The sequence below is a fragment of the Arachis hypogaea genome, chromosome 14 (genome assembly GCF_003086295.3).
Source record: "Arachis hypogaea cultivar Tifrunner chromosome 14, arahy.Tifrunner.gnm2.J5K5, whole genome shotgun sequence".
NCBI classification, from domain to species: Eukaryota; Viridiplantae; Streptophyta; class Magnoliopsida; order Fabales; family Fabaceae; genus Arachis; species Arachis hypogaea.
The window spans coordinates 137,695,165-137,705,372 of NC_092049.1; the positions used below are offsets into that span (position 1 = coordinate 137,695,165).

At 32.1% G+C, this 10,208-nt stretch overlaps 2 protein-coding genes across 2 annotated transcripts; both read left to right on the forward strand.

Annotated features, from left to right (window-relative positions):
* The first annotated feature begins 1,787 nt into the window (after window positions 1-1,787).
* Window positions 1,788-5,617, forward strand: LOC112744507 (cystathionine gamma-synthase 1, chloroplastic). The gene is made up of 11 exons (XM_025794166.3): window positions 1,788-2,507; window positions 2,721-2,824; window positions 2,950-3,023; window positions 3,120-3,288; window positions 3,473-3,532; window positions 3,637-3,840; window positions 3,953-4,039; window positions 4,142-4,249; window positions 4,758-4,853; window positions 4,967-5,085; window positions 5,329-5,617. The coding sequence occupies exons 1-11, from the start codon at window positions 2,057-2,059 to the stop codon at window positions 5,450-5,452; spliced, it is 1,596 nt and encodes a 531-aa protein (XP_025649951.1). The 5' UTR covers window positions 1,788-2,056; the 3' UTR covers window positions 5,453-5,617.
* An 859-nt stretch (window positions 5,618-6,476) lies between these two features.
* On the forward strand, window positions 6,477-9,226 carry LOC112744508 (transmembrane emp24 domain-containing protein p24delta7). Its single transcript, XM_025794167.2, has 4 exons — window positions 6,477-6,908; window positions 7,337-7,546; window positions 8,032-8,108; window positions 8,661-9,226. The coding sequence occupies exons 1-4, from the start codon at window positions 6,675-6,677 to the stop codon at window positions 8,803-8,805; spliced, it is 666 nt and encodes a 221-aa protein (XP_025649952.1). The 5' UTR covers window positions 6,477-6,674; the 3' UTR covers window positions 8,806-9,226.
* Window positions 9,227-10,208: the final 982 nt, after the last annotated feature.

Sequence of the window (10,208 nt, forward strand, 5' to 3'; positions counted from 1 at the left end):
AATATAGTGTAGAGACCCAAATAAAAGAAAAAAAAAGTATAAGGACCCAATTAAAAAAAATTTTTGTACAAAGACTCAATTATAAGAAAAAAAAAGTATAAGGACCTAATTAAAAATTTTATAAAACTATAGAGACCAACAGAGTAATTAAACATTTTTATTTTAGTGCTCATATTTATAAATAAAGACAATTTTAAAATATATTATTTAATTATAATTTTTATATTTCTTGAAGTATATTAATTAATCAAATTTTTAATAAATAAATGTAATTATTATATTTAAAAGTATAATAATTTAAAAATATTTTTTTTATTTTAATATTTTTGTAGTATTACATGAGTAATACATTTTTTTTTAATACTTGTGCCTAGTTTAGGTTAAGGCTTAAGAGTATCTAGGGCTGTCGGATAATATCCGCATATCCGCGGTAATTATCCGCATCTGATATGAATTTTGCAGATATTATTCGATCCGCAGAGCCAATCTGATCTGTATTATGGTAGGATCGGATTGCGGATTCGGCAGTGATATCCGCAGATCCGATCCGCAAATTCGCATATCCACACATCACATATAAATAGCGTAGTTTAAGAAAGTAAACCTTAATGTGATATGAATTTTAGTGCGTTATTTTATAAATTTTATGATATTTTGTTTTTAATTTTTTATGTTGTACTTTAATTTAGAATAATTAAACTTAAATCTTGTGTTATTATTTTGTTATTTAAGAGAACTATTATTGATAATATTTTAGGAGTAAATATGCTTAAACAGATAAAAAATGAATTTTATGGATATTTTTTTGTAAAAACAGCCAAACAGAATCTTAAAATAATAATTTTGAATTATGCATATATATCTGTTATCCAATCCGATCCGACATAAAAAAATGTGGATATCATATCCGATCCGATCCGATAAGTACAGTACGAATCGGATAAAAATTTAGGCTATATCTGATCCAATCCGATCCGTGTGCAGCCCTAATAAGTATCACTTAGCTGGCGGCTATTCCATCCTTTTCAACCAAATGCTCTTCTTTAAAAAATAAAGAAATATAAAATTCTCAACAAAATTTCAGTTTTCTGATGGTTGGCATCAATTGAATTTTGAGTCAGGTTGGATTAGTAATTTTTTTTTTATAGTTTTGGTAAGTAAAATTATTTTATTTTTAATTTGGTAAATAAAAAAGGCAATAAAAGTTTTTATAATGAAGAGTAAAATTGAATAAAAAAACTCATGTTTATAACTAAATTAAAAAAAAAATTATATCTAAAAATAATGTGTTTATTTTTTAAATATTTTTTATTATAAAAATATAATTTTCTCGTCACAATATTATTCTTATGTGATTATGTTTTTAGCTTAAAAAAATTAAAAATACTTTTAAAACAGATAAAACAATACCTTTTAAAATTAACTTGTATTTTTAAAATTAAGTTAATAAAATTTTATATATATAAATACTTACATTTAATTTTATTATTTATTCTATTTATATTTATTATTTTATTAGATTTAATAACTTGTATTTAAAAATATATTTTAAAAATATAATAATAAATTTTTTAATATTTAATATATTGCAAATATAAAAAATAATTTTTATAATAATTTTTATAAAATATTTTTTTATGATATATTTAACTTATATTTTTAGGATACAAATTAATAAAAATTGTACTTTATTTTGGAGAGAGCACAAAATCAAGATGAATTATCCCTAAACAATGGCCAATCAAAATGCAACAGCTATATTTATTTATTTAATAATTAATATACTTGTTCAAACTTCAAAGGCAATACTGCAATAGTAGTGCGCTGAGTTTTGAGTCAGAATCCAAGTGTGTGATTCACTGTGACAAGTTGGAGTAGAAGTGGCTGCTAATAGCGACAAACTTAAGATCCATTCCATCAACCACCCCTAAACCCTTCTATAATAAGCTTTACTTTCTTCCAATTCAGACAACCTTACCAAAATTTTCATCCTTCTCCCCAAAAAACAAAGATCCAAAAACAACAAGAAAAAAAAAAAAAAGAGAAAAAAGAAAAGATGGCAGCTCCAACTTCTCACAAGCTTTTTTCTGCCCTTAACTGCCGCTCCAATCCCGACTTCTCCGCACCTCCGCCTTCCTTCAACCGCCGCCTCAACTCTGCCGCATTTTACGGTCCCTCCGCCCTCATCCTCCGCTTCCCTCCAAACTTCCATCGCCAGCTCAGCACCAAGGCTCGCCGCAACTGCAGCAACATCGGCCTCGCTCAGATCGTCGCCGCATCTTGGTCAAATGCACCAGCTGCCGACTCATCCGGCGGCAGCGCTCCAGCGGCATCCGCCGTTGACGCTGCCGCCACCTCGGCGGCGATCTCAGCTGAGATCGCCGCCGACGATAACGTTTCCGCCGGTGCTGGCGGAAACGGAGCTGTGCCTGTACAGTTCAGTGGTTCGGTTGATAGTTCTAGTTATTCTTTTTTGAAATCCGATGGAAGCATGGCGATTCATGCCGGTACGTGAACATTTTTCTCTTTCACTTTTTTGTATAATTATTCAGTTTTCATTTTGTAATATTAATCGTTTGTGATTATTATATATGATTTTCAATCAAGCTTGCTTCTATAATGATGTTTGATAATATTTTGTAACTTGTTTACATAATGTATAAGATGCTTTGATGTTGTTGTTAATGTAATTACTTGGTGATGCATTGGGCTTTATGCAGCTGAAAGATTAGGTAGGGGTATTGTAACTGATGCAATTACCACCCCTGTGGTGAACACTTCTGCTTACTTCTTTAAGAAAACCGCTGATCTCATTGATTTCAAGGTACTATACTTCCAATTGTTCAAAGCTTCATTCTACTTCATGAAGTTTTCATGTTGAAAGAATTATGTAATAGAAAAATTTTCAATTATTAGGGTTGATAAATTTGTCATCTGTTTTTGTTGCAGGAGAAACGCCAATTTAGTTTTGAATATGGGCGATATGGAAATCCGACAACAATAGTTTTAGAGGAGAAGTTAAGGTTTGTGTGTTTGATTCGATCATGATCTTGCAGTGCTTTTACATGTTAATGTGTTATTATTGGCATTTAATGAGGTATATTATCTTTATAAACCAGTGCACTGGAGGGGGCCGAATCAACTTTGATAATGGCGTCTGGGATGTGTGCAAGCACAGTTTTGTTGATGGCACTAGTTCCAGCTGGGGGACATCTTGTGACCACTACGGATTGTTACAGGAAGACTAGAATATTCATTGAGACTGTGCTTCCAAAGATGGGAATCAAGGTGCATGATCACACTTATTTGGAGATCTGAATGTATTTTGTTTTGCTATTTTATGTCGCTGTGATTGTAAAGGTTGCTTAAGTTGTTTGCACGGGGAGCACGTGCCTTTTTTGCTTTCATAATTATTCTCAGATTTGTAAATATCTTATTTATAGTTCTAATAAATTTTCAATTTGATGAGCAGGCATCTGTTATAGATCCAGCAGATGTTGCAGCCTTGGAATCTGCATTGGAGGAGAACAATGTTAGTGTTGGAGAGAATAGTTGATCTCCTTCTGTGGATTTTCTATCTTAGATTTGGAATTATTTGATGTTCTAGACTTCACATTGTATTGTGCATTTGTGCAGGTGTCTCTATTCTTCACCGAGTCTCCTACCAATCCTTTCCTCAGATGTGTTGATATTAAGCTGGTTTCTGAGATTTGTCACAAAAAAGGGGCTTTGGTCTGCATTGATGGTACATTTGCAACACCTTTGAACCAGAAGGCCCTTTCCCTTGGTGCTGATCTTGTTTTGCACTCTGCAACAAAGTACATTGGGGGTCATAATGATGTTAGTTAGTTTGCTCTTTCAAACCCAATTTGGTGGTAGACATCGATGCAGACATTGTACATTTTATATATTCATTATTAAGCATCAAGGAAATTTTTTCCCTTTGTTTCAGGTCCTTGGTGGTTACATTAGTGGTCCAGATAAGTTGGTTTCACAAGTTCGTACTTTGCATCATGTTTTGGGTGGTACTCTTAATCCGGTTAGTCATCTCTTCAGTGCAGAGCCCTAGTTTGTGGTGTATGCTTGCAGTGAAGAATATGTAATTGATAACTTCCCTGACATAGTGCAAATGTATTCACAGAATGCTGCATACCTATTCATTAGAGGCTTGAAAACCCTGCATCTTCGTGTACAGCAGCAGAATTCAACAGCATTCAGGATGGCCAAAATTTTAGAGGAACATCCCAAGGTATGATTCTGTTGATATTACAACGTCTGGCTTGATCCTAGCCGAGAAATTTTGCTTGCCGGAAACCCTTGTATTAAAGATGCATGAGTTATGCTACATCCAAATCCACCATACAATGGCATAAAAACACATTGCCATAAATATTTGGCATCCTTTCTTCTCCCAAAACCAACGAATCTGTCGTGTTCTTTTAATTAATTGTTCTTTTTATAACTGTTTTTCTCATACGCCGGAAGCAAATATGTATGTGTTCTTCCACCGGCTCTTCCCTGTGTTATTTCACTTTTCATTTCTTGTAAAAAAGAAAGTTCAGATAAGTTGTTTATTGCGTGTATAGTGTGTAATTATCATCATATACAATTACACATATAATTATATGTGACACTTTAGTGTTTCACAAATCCGGAATGATGCTACTATAATCATATATAATATAACTGATTCTAGAACGACATGCTAAGTTCTGCATTTGATGTTAACTGGCGTTAATAAAACAATACATTGGCAGGTGAAGCACGTGTACTATCCAGGCTTGCCAAGTCATCCTGAACATCAGCTTGCCATGAGGCAGATGACTGGTTTTGGTGGTGTTGTCAGTTTTGAGGTGATGATTGCTATCCAAATCTGTGGTTGAAACCAGTAATAACATTCTCTATAATTGTGTGGTGTTAATAACCTTATTGACAAACACTGATAATTCCATCGCTAATCATGCAGATTGATGGAGATCTAATAACCACCATAAAATTTGTTGATGCACTGAAAATCCCATATATTGCACCCTCATTTGGAGGCTGTGAGAGCATTGTGGATCAACCTGCTATCATGTCTTACTGGTACTCATTTGAATTTGTTCTTTAAGTTGTCATATTAATGATCAACACTTATCCCTTGCGTATTTTGAATGGTTAATATATTATGTGTATGATGCACTGTATATCGTAGATTATACTAGCATTGTCGTTCCTTCTAATTGTTCCTTTTGCTTGAAGCTTCTTGGTGTCAAATTAATGAAATATTATTTTAAGATAAGGTTTGGTTATTGATGTATATTAAGGGTTTCATGTGTTGTGGAACAGGGATCTTCCTCAGTCAGAAAGGGCCAAGTATGGTATTAATGACAACTTGGTTCGCTTCAGCTTTGGAGTTGAAGATTTTGAGGATTTGAAGGCTGATGTTCTGCAAGCTTTGGAAGCCATATAATATACTAAAAGGCAATTAGGCAGTATGCACTATGTGCACTTACCTTAGTGTTCGTTGTTCGTCTTCTTGGTTCTGTTTTCATTATCATGTATAAGCGAATCAATTGAATTTTGATCACCCAATGTTTTGTTGTGCTATTTTGGAAGAATGATTTTGATCACCTAATGTTTTGTTGTGCTATTTTGGAAGAATGATGTCTCATTTGAATGTCTTGAACTATCAAAATTTTCAATTTATTTTTTATCCTACCTCCACCACAATATTTTTTACTAAATTTTAGCTAAAATTTTTGTAAATATTATTTACATAGTTAAACATTACTATAACAATTTTAATTGTTAATTCATATAAACCTAATGTGTAAAACTCAATTTGGTTTTTTAAAGAATTTAATTTGATTTCTTAATAGATGGAATTTTATAAATTTAGAATTTTTTTTTGTTGCACCCTTTTGACAGGTCAAGGATAAATTTAAATTCTATTTAAAGGTATTTTTATCTTACCAGTTACCAGGTCAAGCGCCAATTTAAATTCTATTTTTTTTTGGGTGACTCAATTTAAATTTTATTTAAAGGTCTTTTGTTACATATACAAAGCAAAATTCAGACATTTGACCTTTGTTTAAGTGAAAGAATAAGCCGATCACATAACTAATTCAAATAGGTTATTACGTCATTTAATTATTAGGTTATCATAACTTATAATTTTTGCTTTAAATCAAATAAAAATGTCGATAAATTTACTTATCAATTGAACAAAATTAATTTTGCATTTAGAGATTATTTTTTATGAGTATAAAATTAAGAACTATGCTGCGTGGACACTAAAATACATATTAGAATTTAAATACATATTGAAAATAAATTAAACTATACATATATTTATATATAAATACATTAAAAATTAATTTTAATAGCTGATTTTGGTGTACGAATATCATTTTTATAAAATTAATTTCGTGATCTAAATTTTCTTAAGTAAAGACATATTGTACATATAATCAAATGTCAAAGCCTTCTGCTTAGAGAAAAAAAAAAAAAAAAAAGAAGTAATAGTTGGGTAATAACTTTTCTTGCTGACGGTTAGCTTCAAAAAACTGGTTTCTAAAATCTTTTTCGCTTGGCTCCCGCCGTTTCGATTCCCGCCGTTCAACTCTTCATCACCACTCTCTCGAACCTCGAAAATTCGAGCGGAAGATTCAATCCATTTTTTCCCCAACAAAATGTGGAATTCTATTCATCGTCATCATCATCATCTTCTTCTCCTTATAGTGGTTGTTGCACCTTCGTTGTTACTTTGCAGCTTGGTGGAATCGGTGCAGTTGGAGCTGAAATCGGGGCACACGAAGTGCATATCGGAGGAAATCAGCGACAATGCCATGAGTGTCGGCAATTACATCATTGTTAACCCAAACGAAGGGTATCCCATACCCAATTCTCACAAGATCACTGTCAGGGTATTGCTCTTCCTTCACTCAATTGCAAAACCCTAGCCTTTACTTTTCTTTTTTTTCATGTATATCTTCAATTTCAGATTCTGTACCTGCGGTTCTTTGAACTTACGTCAAGATTTTATTTAATTTTTTTGCTGAGAAGCATTTTAATTATGATCAATTTTTTTAACATAGCTAAGATTATTTAATTACATCCTGAGTAGTAGTAATCACTAATCTGGAAGGTTATAACTTATAAGAGAAAAAAGAAAGTGATTATTTTGGGACATGATCTTTTTCTTTTCTTTCTCTTTCTTTAATTTCTTTTCAAATTGTCTCAGAAAACCTGATTTAAACAGTAGTAGTAGTAGTAGACGAAAATACAAATGTGAGTTGTTTATATAGCATTATTGTTATAATAATATTTTGTTTTATTTGCAATGTTGGGGCAGGTGAGTTCACCTCGAGGGATCAGTTATCACTATGCTGAAACAGTGGATTCTGGTACTTTTTGGTTTAATTCCAAAGAGGCTGGTGACTACACCGCTTGTTTTTGGGCAATTGATCACAGTCCGGCTGTAACTTTGATCATTGATTTTGACTGGAAAAGTGGGGTCGCTATCAAAGACTGGTCCAAGGTTGCTAAAAAAGGACATGTTGAAGTAAGTGTACCTAATTTGTTTTTAGTTTTATGGAATTGATTCTAGGAAGCAGAATAGATCCCTTAGGAATTGATGTAGTTAGAGTTGATTTTAATGTATAGTGATTTCTGTTTGATAGCATCCAAACTATCTTTCCATCTCTCAGAATTGATTCTAACACAGCCTGGATTTAAACCAGACAAGATGGAGAGAATCCAGAATCAATTCTGAGGTGATGAAATTGATTTCGGGGACTGGAGCAGGGAAATCAAACATACTTGATGTTCCTTGAGCTAGCATTTCATGTATATGTGTGATTGGTATTGTATTGGTTGGAGAGGGATCATTTGGAATTCTTTCAAGTCAGCATGATTAGTTCTCTCTTATGTTATGACTGATTAAAATGCAGTGAAATATCTGGCATTTCTATACCAGATGCTTAATAATCAGTGTAGCCTTGTATGGTTGCATGTTTTCTAATGTGTTGTTGGTTCTCCTCTTCTTAGGCAATGGAACTCGAGTTGAAGAAGTTATTTGATACTCTCTCGAACATCCACTATGAGATGCTTTATCTTCGTAAAAGGTATTAATGTTCATGACTTCATCCTATAAGCATATTGATCTTGGCATTTTTTGGTTTTCTATAAAATGTTTCTATGTTTAAAAACTTTGTATGAAAAAGGTGTTTTGGCTTTAAACATTCCTTTATGGAAATTATATGAAATATATTGTTATGCATATTAGTCCAAACATTGTGCATACACACTCTGAAAGACCATTTTAACTGCACTGTAATTCTATCAACTATACTTACAATAGTGATCCATGTTGTTCCCTACATTTGTTATACTATTAGTTTTGTTTTTGTTCTACCAAGAAAGCACTTAGGGATGCAATCAAATAAGCAACTTGACATGAAAGTTTTAAGCAAGGTGAGGAAGGAAGTTGTTTTACATAGTAGATAATAAGGTTCTATTTTATGCCTTTTTATTTTTCTTGGGTACATTAACAGCAATGAGATCTGAGCATAACATCTCGTTCACATTATCCAAACACTTCATTATTTTACCACTTCTAGTGGCTTTCTAATTTTATTCATCATAATGAAAGTGTTTTCCCCAAATGTCTTTTGTAGGGAAGAACAGATGCAAGAACTTAACAAAATGACGAACAAGAAGATGTTTACGTTCAGCTTACTTTCATTATTGGTTTGCTTGTCTGTGGCTGGTTTTCAACTATTGCATTTGAAGTTATACTTTGTGAGGAAGAAGGTCCTCTGAGTACAGAGTTACTTAACACCAAAATTCTTTAATTCTTTTGCTAGCCTGGGTTGCGTTTGTCTAGTGCGCACCCTGAGATGAGGTATTGACACAAAGACATAGATGCTAGGTACATAGATACAAAATACACAATATTTCTACTCTTGCTTGGTAATGAAGAACAGGACACAATACACAAATTAATCTTCTACTAAAATGTCAATTTTGTCTTTACATCATAACCACTATCCTACCACCGTTGAAACTACGTTCAGGATATTGTTGGAAAAATATTGCTGAAAGTGGTGTGTATGTCCCAAAATTTGTGTACCACCTCTTAAGAAGGACACAAATTATGTGTTTGTATACCTTCGTGTCATAAAAAGAAAATATTGGACACTACAATGTACAATGAAATAGAGTTTAGGTTTTTCTATTTTTATATATTTTTCTTTTTGTCGATGTTTTCACTGTGAGATGAAATTTTTCCTAAAGGGAGTAAATTTTTTGCTATGTAATATATTATATATACACGGACAAGAATTCCTAATTAGATGTACTTACATAGCCCCATTAGCTAGTAATTGTCTTAGTAATTTATATTTAAAATATGAATTAATTTAGAATAAATCCATACAAATGCTGGTTAATACAAAAAGAAAAAGGAACGCGCAGAAAAATGTGGAAGAACACAAAGAAGGAGAAAAAGAAGGAGGAGGAGGATAAAGAAAAGGAACGTGGGATACAAACGTTGGAAAAGGAACGCGAAGAAGAAGAAGAAAAAGAAACACGAAAAAGAATGACGTGATTTCACGTGCGCATTATATAAGTGGGTTTTGTTGGATTAGGGTTAATTTTACTAAAAAAGTCAGTATGTATAATAGGATTGTGACTAATAATTGCCTTAGTAATTTATATTTAAAATATGAATTACTTTAGAATAAGTCGATACAATGCTGTTTAGTACAAAAAGTTTTGTGATAGTATCATCGAGTAGAATTTAATTGGTTAGTATTTGTCAAAAAAGAAAACATGAAAATCGGTTCAATTGTTTTATGGTGAATGCTATGGTGCCTATCACTTTGTACCTAAGTTACTAAAAAAGGTAAATAAATAATATTTAATAAATTTTACATGATTTACTTTTTACTTTAAATATTTTATTTTTTACTTTAAAAGGGAAGTTAGGCAATTTAGGCACCATAACAAAGGCACCATAGAACTCACCTTGTTTTATAAGGGAAGAAGGTAGCACTTGTTGAAGCAGTAATGCTAGGTAATGTTTTTTAACCAACATTAGCTAACATCTTTAAATTTATTTTATTTATTTTTAATCAGAAATTTTTAACTTTAAATTTTAAATTTAAACTCTAAAATTAACTAATATTAACTAATTAAGAAATAGTTCCTATAGTTCCAGTGTA

What these genes read in the sequence shown, in the direction of transcription:
- LOC112744507 (XM_025794166.3), top strand. Translation starts at nt 2,057, where the DNA reads ATGGCAGCTCCAACTTCTCACAAGCTTTTTTCTGCCCTTAACTGCCGC. An exon ending in TTCCAAAGATGGGAATCAAG is followed by an intron (nt 3,289 to 3,472) that starts GTGCATGATCAC and finishes TTTGATGAGCAG; the next exon opens with GCATCTGTTATAGATCCAGC. An exon ending in GTGGTGTTGTCAGTTTTGAG is followed by an intron (nt 4,854 to 4,966) that starts GTGATGATTGCT and finishes CTAATCATGCAG; the next exon opens with ATTGATGGAGATCTAATAAC.
- LOC112744508 (XM_025794167.2), top strand. Translation starts at nt 6,675, where the DNA reads ATGTGGAATTCTATTCATCGTCATCATCATCATCTTCTTCTCCTTATA. An exon ending in CTCACAAGATCACTGTCAGG is followed by an intron (nt 6,909 to 7,336) that starts GTATTGCTCTTC and finishes ATGTTGGGGCAG; the next exon opens with GTGAGTTCACCTCGAGGGAT. An exon ending in CTAAAAAAGGACATGTTGAA is followed by an intron (nt 7,547 to 8,031) that starts GTAAGTGTACCT and finishes TCCTCTTCTTAG; the next exon opens with GCAATGGAACTCGAGTTGAA.